Source organism: Adiantum capillus-veneris, chromosome 4 (assembly GCF_014529385.1).
Source record: "Adiantum capillus-veneris isolate H3 chromosome 4, ASM1452938v2, whole genome shotgun sequence".
NCBI classification, from domain to species: domain Eukaryota; kingdom Viridiplantae; phylum Streptophyta; class Polypodiopsida; order Polypodiales; family Pteridaceae; genus Adiantum; species Adiantum capillus-veneris.
The window spans coordinates 13,332,430-13,353,968 of NC_140934.1; the positions used below are offsets into that span (position 1 = coordinate 13,332,430).

Consider the following 21,539-nt stretch of genomic DNA (forward strand, 5'->3'; position numbering starts at 1 on the left):
GTGAGGCTTTGATGCTACCCCCAAATTGAAGAGCTATTTCATGAGGTAAACCTTGTTAGAAGCTTTCTCGTAAGTGTTGCATAGCATTTTTCAAAGTGACTTGTGAGACTTCTCATTGATGACAGCAGCGTTCATTGATCCTACATAATAAATAATAATTTTAGGTTTAGCCAATGCATCCAACTCGAGCAACTCTTTGTTAGTTGAATTTTCTATTTCATAATGAGAAATTTCTACCATCTACCATTTTTTATTGTTAAAGGATTCTTTGTATGACATAGACAAACTAGTAGAGTCTGGATAGTAATTTAGCAATATCTGAACCAAAAATACATTAGATATCTGTACTAGCTACAATGTGAAAGCTTTGAGATTCTACACAGACACACTGAGGTGTGATGCATATATCAGGAATAAATTACATCTGAAGAATTGAGGCCCAAGGTGGAAAATCGTCTGTGAGTCTTATTTTGACACTTTTTCTAAGGGTCAAAACTACTAGGAAAAGAAATCAACCAACGCAGCAACTGAGGGACCGGGGGGTCTCGATGGAACAGCAGATTCAGGAGCTTTGCTGTCAATACTGCCTGCCATTGCAGAATTCTGTTGTCCAGATGTTTGAGAGACGATCATTGGCACTCCAGCAGGGGCTGTAGCTGTTGGGAAGATACTCTCAAAATGTTGCACATCGATGGAAGGTTGAGACGTGCCCATAGGCAGCTGTTGTAAGTTGGAAGGGGGCGTGGAAATAACTGCAGGAAAGATCATGGAGGCAGGACTTTGCAAATCGCTTAAGGGGACTGTTGCTGAAGGGGCCAATTGCAAGCTTATCATAGAAGTAGCATCACTACCTGAAATCACCACTGATGGCAACAAATCAGTAGAACTGGCCTGACTGTTTGTGTTGGTGACTGGCTGAGTTAGTACTGTCAATGCAGGGTCCTGATGAGACACAAGAGCAGTAGAGGCTGTGCTCACTGAAGATGTATTTGGAACTCCACTAACTGATGTTTGAGCATGTAAGCTATCCAGCTGAGTTACTGCAACTCCTGGTGGCCCTTCCAGCAGAAGCGGCTGACTTGTTTGAGGCTGAGCTGGCTTTATGGCAGGTGGCTTGCTGGGGGTCAAAATAGTGTTACCCAGAATGACATTCCCCGGAGGAACAATCTCAACCAGAGGTTTTCTCTTTGTCTCGGTAAGTTCCTTAAGCACAATATCATCAGTAGATGCTTGAGAAGAAACCTGAGAAAACTCCAATGCCGGCTTTGTCGTTGACATTTTAAGTTCTTTTTCCAGTCCCTGATTCCAAGACTGAAGGATTTTCTTAAGAGCTGGTCTCCCATGTGCCTGAACCATAAAGGGAAAGGCATGTTACAACTGAATTATCTAAATGCTAATATAAAATCTCTGTGCATCATCAGCTTATGAGACACTTTACAAGAAGCTTACAATAACAATTTAGAAGTTAATGATACCTTTACAAGTGAACCATCTGAATGCAAACATAGCAACATAAGCTGATGATACCAACTTTAATTTGTATATGTTGCTTACTTGAGCATGTAAGGCAGCCTCTGCATGCATTCCAGTTTCTTCCCAAGACTTCTCTAGAAGTGCCGAGTCTCCAAGTAAAGCCGCCGCTAGTGCTGCCTCACGGCCCTGACCAGCTGCAATCAATGTATTCACAAGGACCTACAACCACGATAAACTTTCCTTCACCACCAGGCCCAGAGATCAATCAGCTTAAACAGGTGTTGTTCAACATGCCCCCTTTCTCAAAGCAACTCAATAAAAAAGAACAGTGAAGAAAGACTTGAAAGTAATGAGTCTTAGCATCAACATGGATTAAAATTTAGTTTACTTGCATGCATATACACACATTTTCCATCCTATACTGCTTTGCCATGTTTAAATGTTTAGATCATGTACCCCCAAGCGAGTAAGCTCTCCATGAGAGGCAAGTCTTAATGCCAAGCTCCTGATCTCAGAAGGTTGTAATGCACCTTTCACTGCCCCAGCTGCAGCAAGCCTTCTAAGAACATGGCTAGCAATTTGTGTCTGACCTGTAGCATCAGCAGCATCGATTAATTTTAGAAATTCTTTTGCATACTTGATGATGCCCTGCACTGAGTCTCCCCTGGCTATATCAGCTGACGGTAAACTTATTAAACCAGTTGCCTCACTGGAAGCATCCAGATCTTGTCCAATTTTCTTGCTGTTGCTAAGAGTCAACAAACATTGAAGGCCTCTTTTCAGATCATTACTTTGAAGTGACAGTTCAAATTCAAGCCTGCAGAAGTAATTTGGCCAATAAGTGAAACAAGTGAGGGCTGCATACCAGTATAATTGTTAAAAGAACTTGAGTCAAAAGCGGCCATGGAAATTGTAAGAAAACAAAATTTACATTTTTGAGATTCCAGGTAAATGCAATGCTTCTGTGGCATAACCCATTCCAAGCATAAACTGCGCTAAATCGTCATGGTGTTCCCTTCCTAGACGTGCAGCCCTACAAAATCAGTCGATGTCGGATGAATTTTACTCAATAAAAAAACTCAAACCAAAAGAAACTGCTAATCAAGCTCTGTTTTCCTACCATTTGACTGCACTAATGGCATCTCCATGAGCAGCCAGACATCTACAGCGAATCCCAGGATGTGTTAGACCAATTGCATGAGCAGTCATATATCTGGCATGGACAACAAGAGCTGAACTAATCAAACTGAACAAAGCGGTTAAAGATGAGAGAGCTTCAAAAAGACGCAACAGTTGTAAGGACCTACAAGTACCAAGATTTTTTCTGCTCTTCCAGACATTAAAGGTACCATCTAGCTATTTTTAAAGCTAAACTGATACAACTTTCTAAATGGTTATGCTCATTCTTTATTCAGCAATTACCAGCATCACAAAACAACACCACATAGACATAAAGGTAACTACCTATCAATGAGCCAAAGAACTCCATCTCTTACACCAACCACAATTAGTGGTCCTACAGGACGCTTCTGCTCTGGTGGCAAACGCGAAATCGCCACAGCTACGCCGCCTCCTGCAACAGCCACTTCGGCAGCAGATCGTCTCTCTTCAACCTTTTTGGAAACTCCTGGCTCTTCAATTTCACCTTTCGTTTGCTTGGACAATGCCATTATGGGGGGTACTGTTGGTGAATGTTGAAAGGAAGCAAGTCGAACGACCTGTATTTTGAAATTAGGGGTAGATCCACATTATTAGCAAATAATCACCAACTAGTGAGAAATAGAATGAGCTATGCTACATGCTTGAAAGAGTGTGTATGAGTGTGTAGCTATCTAATCACGTTTATCAAACCACACACTAAATGATACATTAATCTTAAAAATGAGACACAAAGGCACAATGCAAACGGCCCTAGAGATAGGAGGCATCGCCAAAGAATTTAGCTAGGCCTATGTGCATGAGGTGTATTAAATGACAAGATGACAAATGCTAAGATGGAGAGAATCCTTCTTGAAGTCTAAGGTGGCTTGCATAAAATATTTACACATGGAAAACCACTTGGGAGGTGGTTGAGAGGTAGGGTGGTGAACTAACCCTAGGCTTACTTGATCCTACAAACCCCCCTTCACGCCGCGACTTGGAGCAAGGTTACTAGTTAGGGATTAGCTAGTGGGTTCAGATCCTGCCCAGTGGGTCTTTCTAGATCATGGCCTTAAAATGTCCCATGTTAGTTGTCCTATTCAACCCCCCTGAATCAACTCACAACCAATGTCAAACTAAGGATCTTGTTTGACTAATGTAGCTATTGGCTTATACGATTTCCAAGGCAATTTAAGGTGGTTGGGATGATCCAACACTAGCTGAGGCATGCATCACAAAAATTTGTTGGGGCCTTCTTATTCATGCTAATCTCCAAGTTTTAGATGGCCATGTCAATCGCCTTGCACTTCATGCCTCCAAAGTCTTTGCCGGTCTTCCTCTTCATCACACAGCGAATAGAGCGTGTGAACAACTTCCACAATGTGTAATGAATAATTCAAAGATTTCTGAAGCCCTTGTCCAGCCTTTCAAAGTAGTTACTTTGGAACTTCAAGGACACTCTGACAACTTCGTAAATTCTGCAAAAACTCTCCCAAGTGAGCATTCAATTAGGCCAAGATTCGAAGCAGGTACTTTGTCAAAACATTCACTTGATTTCTGAAACTTCTCCAAGCACTTTGCCAAAGCTCCAAAGCTTGATGAGTGATTTACAACGCTAGCTCCGGAGACCTTCACTTCAATGATGTGCCTGAGCACTCCATCTCCACCAAGTAGAGGTTGCTTGCTTGCTAATTCCAATCCTTACCCACCCACGATTAGAGCTTAAAGAAAGAGAAAAGCCCATTAAGAAATAGATGGCACTGTAGAATGTAGTAATAATGACCAATTGGTGTTGATCAATAGCCCATGGCTCTGACTCATCAAACTTACTAAACCACACACAAATGACACATGAATCTCACAAATGAGAGACAAGGACAAAACGTAGAGGTAAAATAAAGACATAACTGGCATAAGTGAAGGTACAAGAGAAGGCCTAATTATCTAGGCCAATTCAGGGAATATAGTGCAAGAGGACAAATGCAAGAAGGCTAGAGAGAATTCTTCTAGAAGTCCTAGGTGGCATGCATAGGGAATCTAAATATGGTGAAGTAAAACCAATTGGGGAAAACCTTCACTCACTTATTAGACAAAGTGTGTGTATGTGCTTGACGTGGTCAGAAGGTAGTGGGACCAGCAACCCTAGGTTCAATTATTCCTACACTGTAATCATGTTAAACAAACATTTGGATTCATTTTCTAATGAATCAATATAACAGCACACTTCAGAAAAATTCAAAATGAAAAATTCACCTGCAACATGGGTGGTCTTAATGGAACCTTCTCTTGCACCACAGGCTTTGAAGTCTCTACAGTAATCAATGCCAATTCACCATGTTCTGCCACAGCATTTGCTTGCGAATCTTTAACTTTCATTTCCTCCTTTCTCCGCTTCCATTCTAAGTCCACAGCATTTACTCCAGCATCAACAAAAACACATCTACAAAATATGAAATAAAAACTAGTCTCACTTAGGATGTAAAATGTTTCATGTCAAAGTCTTATCAGAATTGCATGAGAAAAGGAAATGTTCTTTGAAAATTACAACCTAAGCTCTTCTCGTAGAAAAGTATTTGTAGATAATAAAAAAAACTTGATGCAAAATTCAGGTGCAATGACTTAAACTAGATTTACCAGTTTCTTTGCGTGTTCGTAAAAATGTAAACAAAAACAAGATCTATTTTTACTTCAACATTTTCTGGAGCAAAGAAGTAACAAATTTTTCAATTTGACAGATAAATGTCCATATTTCTTCAAGTAAATTACCTTTAAACTGAATGCACGAGTCTTGGCATTATTTTTTCTTCTAGAAAAAAACATATGGCACTGTTCAGAACATGTACACGAGCAAAGAAGAACAATTCTTTCCATCATAACAAATGAAAGTGCATATTCATTGTGGCTGCTCTAGCAGCTTTACATAACTAGAGCTTGAGTGCAGGAAGTTAAGCACCATGTCGCAATTGTAATATACCTTCGTAAGGTTAGAATAGTCTGAACTTACAAATTAAAAAAGGGGATAAAACACTCACAAAAATACAAAAGCAAGGGACGCACGAGAACAAGATAAAAAAGAAAAAACTATCTCACTTTATTTGCTACTAGACAAAACTGGATAAAACAAACCATTATTCACTTGAAAATCCTTTTAGAAAAGGCATAAGCAAAATAAGTTAAAGCAGCTTACTTAACTACAACTTGAAATTAGTACTCAACTTTAAATTAACAAGGATAAGACATCTCAAAGACTTAATCCTAGAAATCAGACTCCCCACAACAACTTCTAAAGGAACAAATTCTTAAATCCTAATGTAAGCTAAATACTAGAAATGAATACTTATATGAACCTACCTAGAGGAGGCTAAATATAACCAAAGTAGTACAAAGTTCAAAACTTGACAATATGCGCTTGGACAACAGCTTTGACATCCCTACTCGTGTTGTCAATGCCCGAGTGTAGGTGTAGGTATGTATAGAGGTCATTCATGCTTTGAACGTACTCTATAAAACCATCGAAATGAGTTTCTATCACCCTCTGAAGGTGATGGGCATACTCAGCCATGATAAAGGCCAACATTTGACAAATAAGAGCAAAAATACTAAAAGCACTAAAGACCTAAACAACAAAATATATTGTTACTAAGTCAAACAATAAGTGGACTTTAAAGCTCCCCACTTTTACTGAATTTAATATTGATTATCTTGAACATTCCAAAGGAAAATTCATTGAAAATAAACATATTACGATATGAGGTCGCAACTGTAAGTATCACGTATAGTAGAGTACCCAAAAAAACTACAGGTGTTTGGCAAAGACGGCTAGAAAATTTCGTTTGCAACTTGCCCACACTTCTGGAGCACGAGAAAAATTCATTCTTTAGGTGATGTTCTCTTGTGAGATTCACAGCAATAGTTAATTGTGTCTTTGCAGATGATTTCTCTCCCCCAAAGAGGAAGAGAGGAAAGGACTACGGCCTCTGCTCGAGGTAGCAGGATTGGAATCTGAGACGGCTTGAAGAGAGGGCATGCTCTGAGATCAAATCCAGAAACTTTTGATCTGAGAGCTCCAACCCTCTAGATTTTGAATAGGGCAGAGATCTTCCGAGTTCCATAAGTTTGAGATTCGGAACAGAGAGTGGAAACAGTGCCCGGCCTCCAGTTCATGTGCATGTAAACCTTTCCCCATCAGTTAAAGAGTCTATTTAAGGAGGGGGACAAGACAAGCCCATCTGCTGGTCACCACTATGGCCTCCCATCTTATTCTCTCTCTTCTCCCTGTTCTCTCAATCTGGTTTAATTATCTGAACGTATTGATATTATTGTGCGCTCCCATTTGTGACAGCCGCCCATGGAAAGTGTCGAACTTCACTCTCTCCCACTTTCTTTTCATCCATTTGACCCTCAAAAGGAGTCAACTAATCATGACAAGGTGTGGCTCAAAGAAAAGTATTTCCAATTCCACCAAAGTGGGTTCCAAAAGGTGGTACCATCCTGCTATTATAGATACATCCAAACTGTGGCACAAAAGGATAACCCTGCATTCCAAGCATCATACCTTCTATGCCTTGCATGCCTCTCGTAAATCCTAAAATGGGGGTCCCAAAAGCCCCATAGTCTCACTGTTACATCCATGGATTTGGCAAACATCTCCATAAAAGAAGGAACTCTTGAAAGATGTCATACATAATCCCCCTGCCGACATTTTTTATGAGACCATCATCACCTATCACAAATTCTTTGGTCTCATGTCCATCATGTATCCTGATGATGATCTTTTCCATGCCCGAGGGATGGTCACTTGTGAGCTTCCCAACAGGGCCGGGCATGAGAGGGCACAATGCACTTGTGGTTTCAGAGGAAAGGTAAGAGAACCGGCCCATCAGTGGGTTGCTTCAAGAATTCCCTCTAAAGATTGCAAAAAACCTTTCAGAAGTAATAGCAGAACTTCCCAACACAAGGAGACTGCATGAATACTCCTGTGGTGGTGGGTTGGGAGCGGGTACCCACCCACTCAGGTTATGAGCATCCAAAATCAAGCACATGAAGATGTTAGGCATGATGAAGTCACCATAGCAGCCCAGCTCCCCTTGTGCAAGTGCCCACATGGCAGCAATAGCTGCCTGCTAAGGTGCAAAGCTGTCGACTGTGAGGAAAGGGCATATCCTTTCCCCCCTTCTACCATTTGAGACGGATCATATCAATTTCCATCACAGTGGCATGATTCTGCAAGGGATACATCCGAGTTTGCCATTCCTATTTTACTTGATGATACGTCTCGATTACCTGCTTTTGTTAAAACACGTTTGTATTTTGCTTTGAGGTAAGTGCTGGGGGTGTTACTTTGCTTGAAATTTTTTCTTTTGCAAGAAAAAAAATGAAATTAAACACCAAACACTCTTTACATAGATGGAAGACACACGCAAGGTCCCCCCAAACAAAACCACAATACCCCTGCCTTTTCTTACAAACTTTGCAAACAGATAAACATGACAAGCGTCTACTCCCACTGCCACACCCTGCTGTTATAATGTAGCTATAGTGACTATTTGCAGCAATAAAAAATAGGTGTGTAGCTATTACTCTATTGTAGTTGATGTTGCTAGAAAAAGTTGACGCCGATGCCACACGCCACCAGTGGATCCTACAATTGCAACATTCCCCAGGTATCGATATTGTGGTCGAAGGGAAGAGATGACAACATAGTTTGCATATCCAAAAGCACAGTATTCCACAGTCTGGTCCCAAGAAGTCCACTCTGGTTGAGGTAGCAATCCACCCACAGGCTTAAATGTCTCCCAGCTGTACACCCACCCACCCCCCCCACCCCCAAAAAAAAAAGGGAAATTAAAAGAAATACAGAATAGATTAGCTCTCCAAAACTTATTTCCACGCTTCTTATAAGGAAGCAGACATTGAAATGCAATAGTTATTGACTAATACAGTGATACCAGTCCAGGCATTTCTTGCTTGAAAAGATAATCACAAACCTGTATAGTTGAAAGTTTGATGGACTTTCACCCTTTCCACTTCCATCATCAATACTGGAGAAAGCAGGGGCTATTCCTGACAATGTTGCCGATTGAACAGCTGAAGCTGCTGCCGCATTTGAGAAACTCATACGTCGTGGAAACTTGTAAGCTACTCCTAGAAGGGCACCTCCTTGAAGGCTGATCACCTGAAGCGAACAAACGCTCACTTAGTTAACACTTTCTTTGTGATCATAATCAGTATACATTGCATGGTTGATGAAATATAAAATTCCACAATTGACAAATAATTTAAGGTGCAATTTACAGGCTCAGTTCGCCCTTCAATCGCTTGTGTTAGTTGATTTGCACTCCCATCATCAAGAATGATTCGGACTTGCACCGTAGCCGATGCAGCAGCACTTGCAGCAGCTGCTGCAGCAGCGGCAGCTGCAGCTGCAGCTTCTTTGGCTTTTCTACCTTTTGTTAGCTGAGGCAATCTGGGAACCGTAGTTGATTCCAACAACGCATAGCGCTCCTTACATGCATCCCAAGCAAAATACTTTGCAGATCCAGAGTCTATCATTGACCAATCAGATACTCGATAAACAGCAAAATAAGGTACCTCAGGGCACACAACAGCTACATATCTGCAAAGTAAGATTGCAATGAAACTGGTATTGGTAAACATAACCTGGTAAAGATACAGAAATTATCCCAGCAAAGGAAGGGAACTTACTTTCCAGATTTGCTAACAGACAGTGAAGAATAAACATCGTGCGGAACAGTGCCCACATGCTTTTTCGTCTGTTTTACTTGAAGGGATGCCTCGAGTGATTCTTGCCGGGGACGCGTTGTGTCCGAAATTGCACCTGCACTTCCCACGTTGATGCTGACAGGAGTTGAGAGTTGGAAAGAAAGAAGACGTATCTCCTTCTCTATGACAAAAGCTGCTGTATGCTCCTTGCTTCCGGATGGAGTGGGAAGTGCAACTGCGGCTGGGACTGCTTTTGGGTCAAATTCACTAAGAATGACACCTACGTTTGTACCAGTGGCAACAAGATGAGGCTGCAGAGGATGTACTGCCATGCAATAGCACTGTGAACCAGGTAAGGAAACCAAATACAAGTTAAATGCGGTTCAACGATAAAGTTTGTTCATCATAATAACGCCAGTTAAAATTTAGAGTAAAATTGGTTCACCTAGACACTGCATACCACAAGCTCATACAACTAGAACCAATACCGACTGCACGCATCCATGCGCACCCAGTGCCCACCCACACCCCCACACACACAAGCACGCACACGCTTTTTTTTGGTTTATTAGTCATGGGATACCTCAAGGTGAGGGAAAACTTGAAACCCACAATGAAGATGATGTAGAATGAGTAGGCCACGACTGAATACCTAGAGAGCTGTGCATCTAGAAACAGTCAAAGAACACCTCATCTGTATATATCTAGTCGCTGCTAAAGCAGAAGCCACGAAAAAGCAAAAACGATCCCCTGAGTTGATGGAACAAGAGAACATTCCTAAAACTCCAGAGGGACCTAGGGCCCAGTATGGAACCCATGTAAAGAAAATGAAGGCATCTGCTGGCGCGTGCCCTAGAACACCAAACATCAAGAAAATCTGAGAAAAGGGAGGGAATCTCACATGCAGACATTGAGTAAGACGCAAAAATTCCTGAGTATGTTGGGAAGACCAAGGCAAATAAAATGATATACCTAGATGAGTCCAGGATAAGCCCAGACTCACCCTTGAAGGAAAGTGCAAGGTATAGACCCATGGTAGTCACCCACAAGACAATATAACCATCAGCTCCATCATGCATAGTATTGACTAAATACCACGACATCCCCACTAACGTCGTCAGTGCCCAATAGTGGGTGTAGAACTAGGTACTAACATATGCTCCCAAACACAACACACACACACACACACACACACACACGAGCATACATCAACACAAAGTTCAGCGTACTGAGTTTCTGTCATGACTCCGGAGATCAAGGGCAGACTCAGCCATAATGAAGCCTAGCACTAAAAGAAGCATTAAATGGAAAAAATTAGCACAAAAATGAGGTAGTTAATAGGGCATACACACCACAAAAGAGAGAAAGAATTAGCACAATATCAACTGGTCATAACTCGGACGAAAACTTCACAATGTGAAGTCTGCATGTCCGCTATACAACTAAAAAATATACTTAGATGAATCCAGGATAAGCCCAGACTCACCCTTGAAGGAAAGTGCAAGATATAGACCCATGGTAGTCACCCACAAGACAATATAACCATCAGCTCCATCATGCATAGTATTGACTAAAGACCACGACATCCCCATGAGTCTCTTCTGACTGCCTACAACGTCCACATTGCCCATCAGATTTTTTTTGTTTAGCATGCAAACTTCCAACAGGAAAACCCCAACCAAAGACCCCTCCAGACAAGTAGCCTTTCTGTTCGAGGAAGGGGGCGTTTTTCAAAATCTAGAAAGGCCACCAAAGAGAGGATATTTGCAGATGACAAAGTGCATTACATACTTCTGATACAGGAGGAGGAGGTTGAAGCTTGGCATATAGCATTTGAGCAGTGGTTTGAGCCATAGGAATGCTGCGCACAAATCAATGAGCCAATCTGTCGTCAAGAGAAGGAAATCGCACGTACAGCTGAAGCAAATTTAAATTTTATGCCACGCTGATCAATAATGATTACCCAAGCCAAAACGAGATTTAGCAACAGGGAAAGACAAACAATTGCCACCACCACAACAATAGCACAATCCACAAACGAAGTTGACACACTTCTGTACCATGAAATATGCCTTTCAAGTTCAACTTCCAAGAAAGCAACATGAAAAGCGGCATTCGCATGCAAACTCTCGAGACATAGAGAGTTACCAGCAGACACAATTCTATGATGCCAAGATACATGTTTGGTCACTTATGTGCCACTCAGAAATATGCTTAGTGGCACCACATCCCAGCACGTAAAAGTGAACCTGTAGTCCAAAGCTGCTCTTGCACCGCAAATTCTAACAGCAATGTAGCCTTCCTTGGTCTTCGGAGCCGCACTGCCCAATGGGCCAGCACATCAAGGGAGCAAAGCCTACAAAAGGCCGCCCACAAAAGACTCCTGGACACCCTCACCCAGTCTAATAGGCAGATGGAAGAACAAACACATGCAGAAGAAATAACAGGCCAAAACCAAAGAATAGCCCACCTAGCAGACTTCAGAGAAGTAACAAGAGCGCAATGCCCCTCAGTCAAAGGGTTGGCTGAGCTCTAGAGCGGTGGTGCCAAATGGGGTATCACACCAAGGGAAAAAGTCTAACCCAAAGGCCTTAGGCAAAGACTCCTAGACACACTCACCTAGTCTAATGGGCAAAGAAATAGAAGTGACGGCACAAAACACCACTACCAGACACACCCACACACACAAAACTACTCGCCCACTCGGGCGAGGCCCCACCAAAAGAAAAAGATAAGCTTTGCTGTAAAGATAAGCTTTGCATACAGCACTTGGTGTTTTCCACTTTCCAAAAAAAATGAGGTCTCTTACAAGAGGTGGAAAGACTTTCTCAGCAGCTTTGCGAGGTATTGAAAAGCCACCATGAGTACTAACGTTACTCGCTGTCGATGTTTTTCAAAAGAATAGGTTTGGCTATCAGCTTGGAGTGCCCGAGTCAGGTGCGATGTATGAATCCTGTTCTTAGTGCATGTCAAGAAGAAAGAAGGGTCAAAAAACAAGGTACAAACTCGTTAAGAAAAATGAGCCTTGAAACGAGGGACTTCCTACTCCTATGGAGCAAAGATATAGATTGCCCTCATTGTGGGGTTATTATGACCTGCCAAACGGATGAACCTTACCCCCCCCCCCCCCACAAAGCCGTGTCCTCCCACTTCTACTTTCTTCACGGCAAAGATGGCAAGGGAAGCCATTGACAAATTGCACACAAGGAGGGCACAGGATCATGATGGTATAGAGGCAGAGCATTTCATACATGCCAGAGATCATATTGATGATTTGATGGCCTTCATGTTCAACAAGGTTATGTGTGATGGGTTTCATGAATCTTGGAGTACATCTACGATTGATCATTCTCATAGTAACAGGGAATGGCCATTTTCAGGTCTCCGTTCCCCGTTCCCATTCCAAGTTCCCGTTCCGAATCCCCGTTCCGTGTTTCAAACGTGAGTACCCGTAACAAGGAATGGCATTTTGTGGCAGTTGCCGTTCCGCGTTCCCGTTCCGGTTTCCCGTTCTTGGTAACTATGAGATTCATTCTACCACTACTCAAGTTTAGACATCCAACCCTGCCAACTAACTATCCCACTATCATGATTGTGACCACTCGTTGGCCAAGCTATATGCATCTATACTTTGAGCACATGGGCAGAGAGAGGGTGTACGAGCTTCAAGGCAAGCTGGATTTAGAAAGGGATTCTCTACACTTGATTAGATCTTCACGCTTAGAGCAATCATTGAGGAGGGCAGAGCACATGGAAGAAGGATTTATTGTAGCTTTGTGGATTTCCACAAAGCCTTTGACACAGTCCCGAGAGCCAGGTTGATACAGCGACTACATGACTTGGGAATCTCACAGGAGGTTGTATGGGGTATCATGGCATTGTATGTGAAACAAACAACACGGGAGGATCTCCGAGCTACACGCACCGCCTATAAACACGCATCAGACGAACCACCCGACCATAGCCACCATCCGCCAGCTCCCCAATGATGGGGCCAACGTCCGAGAACGTAGGCATGCACCTGTAAGACCGAGCGTCCCATACCGCCCGGTCTCACCTCCTCAAGGTGATCTCGCGCACTCCTAGCCTCACGGGCTAGCCACTGGCACTCTAACAGTGCGGGTCGACAACTACAAATGAGGCCTTGGCCTCCTTTTATAAAAGTGACAAGCCACGTTGGCCCGGTTCACACTATGTCCGCTCGAACACTAGGCACCCATCCCGACGTTGTCATAGACTCGATTCCCTCTCCTGTAACTAAGCGGGACATAGCATACTTCCCCACTTCAGAACCAGTGATGTCCTCATCAATGAAGTGGGGATACTGAGCTTTCAAAGCTCTAACTCATTCCCAAGTAGCAAGACTGACCCTTCCATTTAATTAAATACTCATCATAAGCACTTGGGTGCGAATGATAGGTACAGTGATCTAAAACGGCCTCTGATACTAATGGAATATACTCAATTTAGACTTCCCATACATTTTCCTTGATAGGCATAACAGTGTTAGCTTCCCCTAATTTTTCTTTAAGGTGACTGACATGAAACATTGGATGCATACAAACATCCGAAGGAAGAGCCAATTTATAGGCAACTTGGCCAATTTTCTTGAGATCAAGAATGGGCCACAAAATCTAGCTAAAAGCTTATAATGATTTCCAGTTCGCATAGTTTTAGAATATTTGGGTATCTTCATATAAACCCTTTGTCCCACATCTAGTGTCCTTGGAGAGATCCTTTGATTAGCATAAGTAGTAACTCGATAACAAGATGCCCTTATACTACCCTTAGCCAATTCGATCATTCCTTGCATATCATCCAAGAAATCATGAGCTTGGCGATCTTTGACTTTGTTCAAGCCAACAGCAATAGGGTATTTAGGCTCAAACCCATACATCAGCATAAATGAACTAAATCCACTAACAAAATGCTTGCTACTATTATAGGCAAACTCTAATTGTTTCCCAATCAGATTGCCTATGAGAGACATAAGCTCTCAACATGTATTCCAACGTTTGACTCATCCTTTCAATTTGTCCGTCGGACTCAAGATGATCAAAGGACGACTTACTCACCTTTGTCCAAAGGTGCGCAAACATATCTCGTCAAATCGCCCAGTGAACTTGGTATTCCAATCACTAGCAATATCCTTTGGCAAACCATAGAGCTTATGAAGCTGATCGACAAATAAAACTGCCAACTTGGCAAACCAACAATAAAATCCACAGAACTACTCTGCCACTTGGCATTAGGGATTTCCAATGGATCTAGTAGGCCAGCTTTCCTAAGGCACTCTGCCTTGTTGGCCTGGCATTGAGTGCATCTCTTTACATAGCTCTCCAATGTAAGAGCACATCCTTGGCCGATAGAAATGGCCAATGCTAGAGTTCTTTGAATTCCTAAGTGCCAAGCGCTAGGAACATCATGGCATTTGAACAAAATCCTTTATCGAACCTCATCGATTTCCGGCACGCAGACTTTCCATTTCCAAAAAATAGTCCACCTTTGATGGAATATTGTCTCTGTCTCGTCTCTCCAGCACGACTCACTTGGGTCTCCGGATCACCCAAGCCTATACACGAGTCACACCCTAGTTCGACCTCGTTCCACATCTTGCCAAAATGTCTATCAGAATGACACAGCACTCGGAGAGAGAGAAATGAAATGAAATGTTATGTTAAAGTCTTCAAAAGGCCAAAATGACCTATGAGACCAATCTCTTACAAAATAGTGAATCTAATACCATGTCTGGGTACAAAAGAACTAGAACAAAAAATACTACTATTAGAATCCATCCTTATCTGCACTCTCGATGTCGAGAGTATGGCTCGAATCCTCTGTTGTAGTCTCTGTCCGTGCTGTGTAGCCCCCTGTCCTCAATCGTGGGCGTGTGGGTCTCCGTAGCTCCAGTGCTCGGTCGATGAGAGTGCCAACAGTGGTCGAATGAGTGTGGGCCAAGCTTTGCAGTGATGGCTGCTCCTTTGGTTGTCCCATATCTAGTGAAAAGAAATCTGTAATTTGTTTCTGGGACTCTCTCTCTCTATCTCTCCCCAGTCAAGTGTCTCTATATCTATGTAACTTAAGTGGATATAGCCCAAGACATCTCTGATCCCCATAACTCATGACCCTTAAGAAAGGACCGAAACCCTCTCTGAATAAGCAGTGGAAACGGCCCCGTATCTCATAGTACACTGTGCAATGACATATGTAATGTAGCTCTGTCTCTGGCTCTAGTTAGCATAAGCGGCATATCCTCCTATCTGCTGGTATCCCTCTGAATCTAGCAGTCTCAAACTCCAGCTGATGTGAGGATGTGCGTATCTGACCAATGGCACACTGCAAACCATGAGACATGTGTGTCCATGTAGCTCGATCGAATCACAAACCCATCTCCAGTGAGGTAGAGAAGATGCTCTCTATAGAAAGCCATCTCTCGTGCCCAACTCCTGTGGCGGCTCTATCCATGTCCTCCTGGTATCCAGGTGGATCAGGGTCCTGACGAATGAGTCTAGTAATCTCCACCTGAGAGAGAGAGAGAGAGAGAGAGAGAGAGAGAGAGAGAGAGAGAGAGAGAGAGAGAGAGAGAGAGAGAGATCCGTCGAGATTCAGCCATAGATAAAGCATTAACCTCACGAATCGGGCTAAATGCGTCAACAACTCAATTGCTTGATCCTTTTCTGTAGAAAATCTCAAAAGTCAAATTCTTGCATAAGTTCGACCCATTTGGCCTTCCGGCCTCTAAGATTACCATGATCATAGACGTAGCGCAAAGAGTGATGATCCGTCCATGCAACAAAGGTAGAGCCATACAAATAATGATGCCATTTTCTCAAAGCGTGGACCACGGTGTAAAGCTCTTTTTCATATGTTGGATAACGCATTTCAGTGTCAAAAAGTTTCTTACTTTCAAACGCAACAGGACATCCATCCTGATACAATGTGCACCAAGCTCATAATCACTAGCATCTGTTTCAACTACAAATGGCTTGCTAGGATCCACAATATGCAATATTGGTGTAGTCCTCACCAAGTACTTTAGTGTCTTAAAGTCTCATCGAGGCGCACATTCCATACAACAGGAGGCTTTCCTTTACAGTATGGTGCCGAAGTCTTCGGTTCTTTCACCCCTCCTTTCAGACGTTGCATAAGGGGAGTAGCAACTTTAGAGTAATCCTTGATAAATTGAGTTATTTGTGGAAAAATCCAACAAAGCCTAAAAAGGACTTTACTTGGCGTACATTCTTCAAAATGGGCCAATTTCACACTTTATCTAGCTTATCAAGGTCAACACGGATTCCATCGCGAGTAATAATATGACCAATAAAGAAGCTCTTTCTTGAAGAATTTGTATTTAGAGGCTTTGGCATAAAGCTTCTTAGTTCTCAGTACTTCCAGAACAGCGCATATATGCGCAAGATGTTCTAATAAACTTGGGCTGACGAGAAATGTAGAGAGACGAGAGCACAATTCAGAGGGATCGTTTCCTAGGAGTCATCGATTACAGACAGTCTAGCATAGCCTTCCGGTGCCTTGTGCAATGGAGGAAGCGAGCGTCCCTAGCTCAAATGGAGCAAAACTTATACCAGTTGTTCTTGAGCAGAGACTCAGGAGAGGCATAGCGTCTCTTTCATGAGCACTCCCCTCCCCCACTCATTACTTCTCCCGATGTATGGGGTCAGTATGCAACACCCTTATCTACAAGTACCTTCTTTACCACTAAGATGCTAAAGACGACCATTGACGGGATGAGGACTAGGAGGGCGTATGACCATGATAGTCTAGTAGCAGAGCACATTATACATGCTTTAGATATGTTGGCAAAGGTTCTTGCAATCCTGTTCAATCGTGTCATGTGAGAGGGTCTACCTGAGACTTGGAGACTATCTACAATTGTGCCTTTCTTCAAGGAAGGTGATCCATAGAAGCCTAGAAATTACCGTACTATATTATGATTGGGCACACATTGCTACGGTTGTATGCATCTATCCTTGAGCAGCAATTGAGCAGATGGGCATAGAATGAGGGCGTACGGGCAACGGGACAAGCCGGTTTTGGAGAGGCTTCTCCACTCTTGACCACATGCTGCCACTCAGAGCCATCATCGAGGAAGGTAGGGCACATGGGAGACAGAGCTATTGTAGCTTTGTGGATTTCCGAAAAGCATTTGACACGGTGGCCAGAGCCAAATTGGTGCGCAGACTAAAGGAGATAGGAGTGCCCAATGAGTTGATTTGGGGGATCATGACTCTTTATAAATCAGTGGGGGACATGTACGCACTCCACTATTGGAGTGAAACAAGGTTTTCCATTGTCGCCTACTCTATTTGGTATGTATATAGATGAGGTGTCCGATTACATTGATAGAGAGGGTGACAATGTCACGAGGACGTGGCAACTGCTAACCTTAGTTGTCGGTTTCTTTCCAATGATTTTTGTATAATGTTCGAGACCCTCTTTTTGAAGTTGCAAACGGTCGGACATTGTATGGCCAATGTGAACGGTAGTTTCACCCGCAGATGGGAAGTGGTCGGCACAGGAATTTATATAGTAAGAGGATGTCTAGGCTCAGAGCAAGATCATATAGGTCCCCACATCGCACTTAGCAAGTTGGTGGATACTAGGAAGTGAACTCAATAAACGCATAAAGTTAAGGTGGGATCACCAACAGAAGTATGAGACAGTTGGGCCACATTGCACTTTTGGATGCGGTCCCAATGATGATAGATGGTCAGATGACCAGGGCAGCCCAACGGAAGCATCTCCTAAAATTTAAGGAATTTCTATTTTGGGCCGAAATGTGTTCGCATCATTACCTTCGGTATGACAAGGGGAACATTTTATTACTCTGCTACAAAGTCAATTGATGCACCAATTGAGAGATTTTTAAGCAAGAAGCCCAATGCAGGGAAATTGCATGCATGAGTGTCAAGTGGCACTTTTTGGTCAATTTACCAAGTTTGGAGAACAAAACTCGTAACTGACTTTTTGGAGCAGTTTTGGAGGATATTAACTATGATTTTCAGCCATTTCTCTCCATTTTTGAGCTTCCCATGACTTTACCTTGACCAAGGAGCTCATTTTCAGCATTAAAAGGCATCAGATGCGTGTATACACGGCTGTTTTGCTGCATTTTCAGCAATACGCAGGTTTTGGCAGCCATGGAAATCTTCCCCTATTTGTTCACAGATGCATTACAGGTCAAGGGCAGAAGAGGGGGCACTCGATTTATGCTAGGAGGGTGCTTCAATGAGAACCTGTCTTCACAAGTTAAGAGCTATGGAGTGCTTGCTTTCCTCTCTATGTACAGTGTGGTGCTAGGAGTGATGACATGCACACTACACACTGCTCTCTCTCTCCCCTACGTGCAGTTATGTGATGCCCCACAAGAGGGCTCTTCATTTGAATGATGTACAGCTGTGTGGTTTCATGCTTTTGTGCTGAGGCCAGAGCCTCCTTGAGCAGGAATAGGGGTAGCTAATTGCTACTCCAAAGAAAGAACTGGTGAGGGTCATAACCTCACCGTACAAGTGCGATTTCAGCGTTGTGTATGCGTTGTAAATTGACTGTTTTTCAGCCATACTACGGATGCCAAAACCATTGGGAATAGTGCCCCACTGGCTGAGGACAGTAAGGGGACTGTTTGGGGCTGAAAACAGAGATGTATTCGGCCATCTCTTCAAGAATCCCGCACAGAATTGCTGCCTTTGCTCGGCAAAGTCTATCTTTTGAAAGATAGCAGCCTTGAGATGTAAATCCCAAAACTTGTCTACATATTTGTGGATAGACTCATGGGAGAGGAGCTTCAAGCTGCGCCATTCGGTAAGCACTTTGTCCTTTGCATCGCTTGCAAGGAATCGCTTCATGATGGAAACTCGTAGAGTTTTCCATGTCTTTGGGGCTTCACCATTTCCACGAAGGCTAGCCCATCATTGACGAGCTAATTTTTGGAAGTGCATAGCTACATGGCGTAGCTTAGAGGACTGAGGTGAGAAAAGAGATACTCTTTCCTCCCTCCTTTAACTTCTTTAGCTTTTGTGGCCTTCGCCATGCAGGAAATGATTTGCGATGTCCTCCCCTCTTGTATTCTCTAGGAGAATAGCCATAACTTTCGTCGGAAGAGGAGGAAGGTGAAGAAGAAGGAGAAGAGGGTGACCTCTTCCTAGCCCTTTTCTTTCTTTGTTTCCTCTCTTGCCTTGCAAAATGATGAGGAGAAGGACTATGTGTTGATCTTTTCCTCTTGGGAGGAGTGGGCGATCGTCTAGACCGCCGTCTTCGTGGAGCCACATCTTCAGAGGAGCTTAAACTTTCATTGCTTTCTTGCTCTTTGGATTCCTCCTCTCGAATGGGACAGAGTCTTCTTTTGGGGGTCTCTTCAAGAGGCCTTAGTCATTAGTCAATTTTACTTAGCAGGTAGAGGATCCCTTTTTACCCTACGACATCTTTTCAAGATGGATGACTAATCCATTTGGTGCTTGGGAGACATAGCTGCCGCAAGCATGTCTGCTCTTTAGTCCATTTCATTCTCCCAAAGCAGAGTGACAAATTCTACTTGGTGTTTGAGAGACGTCTTCATCACAAACATGATTCTAAGCATGCATACTAGTTAAATTTGTGCACAATTAAAAAGAGGACTAGTCTTATAAGACAAAAACATGAGTCATTTATAAGAAATTTGTACATTTGCTTACTCTAATGTAGCATTGTAAGCATTGACAAGGTTCATACTATCCTTAAGCTGTATTCCTTGCATCCATCTAGCATCTTCAAAAGTATAATTTTTGAACTTAATAAGATACAGTCAGATAATCTTACCATGTCGTAGTACCTTGTCTTCATGCCGAAGAACAGCTTCGGGTTATAGCACCTCTTCTTGGTCTTCAACTTCGGGAGGGTCTTCAATAATTGGTTCAGTTGGTGGCTCTCCTTTGTAGGGCTTAAGTAGGCTTACATAAAAGGCATTGTGTATGAGCCAATGGTTGGGCAACTTGAGTTGATAAGCCGTCTCATTGATGGGCTTCAAGATTTGGAAAGGACCATAGTATCTTTTTACTAGTTTAGCATAATACTTTTGATGACCCGTAGGATTTTTGCCCGTCGTTTGCCTTAATCGAGCCTTAGGAAACTTGAGTAAGACCCAATCATTTTCTTTGAACATTAAGGCTCTTCTGTGCTTATCAGCAGCAACTTTTTGCCTTTGTTGAGAGTTGGATATAGCCTCCTTAATCTTTTGAAAAGATTCTTGTAGGTCACGGCTATACTCATCGGCGGCGAAGATCTTCCCATGTACTTTGAGTAGCAAGGGTATTTTAGGTCTTCCCTCCATGATCTCAAAAGGTGCTTTCCCGTAGAAATATGTACAGTATTATTGTAGGCATACTCTACAAGAGGTAAGTACTTTTCCCATTGTGAGCCTTTATCTACTTCGGTAACATAAGTCTTGGTAGATCGAGTATCGTAAGATTGGCTATCTCACTTTGGCCATCTGTTTGTGGGTGATAGGCCGAAGAGAAATTCAATCTTGTTCCTAGATTTTCAAAGAGACCTTTCCAGAAATTACTGGTCATTCTAAGATCTCTATCTGACACGATGGATGTGGGTAATCCATGGTGCTTGAAAATCTGAGATATGAAGAGAGTTGCCATTTGATGGGCCTTAATAGTCTTTTTGACAGGAATAAAATGTGCTTGCTTGCTAAACCTGTCAACTATTGTCCATATTCCTGTATTCCCATGGATAGACTTGGGTAATCCAAAGATGAAATCCATGGATATACTCTCCCATGGTGAATTTGGGATAGGCAATGGCTAGAGTAATCCAGGTTGCTTCCCTCTATCATACTTGGTCTTTGGCATACTACACATTTTGAAACATACTCTTGTATGTCCACTTTCATGGTAGGCCAATAAAAGTACGTCTCTACTCCTTGGAGAGTAGGTTGAATGCCTCTATGCCCCGCATATGGAGGAGCATGGGATTCATACATAACTTTCTCACGAAGGGAATGGGTAACACATAGCCTATTGCCGTGGAGAAGATAACCATCCTGCAAGGTAAATGGTTCATAGTTACCAGGAACGGGAACGGGGAACGGGAACGCAGAACAAAATGCCATTTCCTGTTACGGGTACTCACGTTTGAAACACGGAACAAGGATTTGGAACGGGAACTTGGAATGGGAACGGGGAACGGAGACCTGAAAACGG

At 42.8% G+C, this 21,539-nt stretch overlaps 1 protein-coding gene across 4 annotated transcripts in view; it reads right to left on the bottom strand.

Moving 5' to 3' along the window:
• Window positions 1-287: 287 nt before the first annotated feature.
• LOC147458731 (Transducin/WD40 repeat-like superfamily protein) overlaps window positions 288-21,539 on the bottom strand; it is a 68,167-nt gene continuing 46,915 nt past the window's right edge. For all 4 annotated transcript variants that reach the window (XM_086510171.1, XM_086510172.1, XM_086510170.1 and 1 more), the window contains 11 exons: window positions 9,319-9,677; window positions 8,908-9,229; window positions 8,601-8,788; window positions 8,194-8,412; window positions 4,867-5,053; window positions 2,938-3,191; window positions 2,594-2,686; window positions 2,405-2,506; window positions 1,930-2,290; window positions 1,555-1,692; window positions 288-1,347 (listed from right to left, as the gene is read on the bottom strand). In XM_086510171.1, the coding sequence (XP_086366297.1) occupies window positions 499-1,347; window positions 1,555-1,692; window positions 1,930-2,290; window positions 2,405-2,506; window positions 2,594-2,686; window positions 2,938-3,191; window positions 4,867-5,053; window positions 8,194-8,412; window positions 8,601-8,788; window positions 8,908-9,229; window positions 9,319-9,677 (3,072 nt within the window). In that variant the 3' untranslated portion in view covers window positions 288-498. The remainder of the gene's footprint in view (window positions 1,348-1,554; window positions 1,693-1,929; window positions 2,291-2,404; window positions 2,507-2,593; window positions 2,687-2,937; window positions 3,192-4,866; window positions 5,054-8,193; window positions 8,413-8,600; window positions 8,789-8,907; window positions 9,230-9,318; window positions 9,678-21,539) is intronic.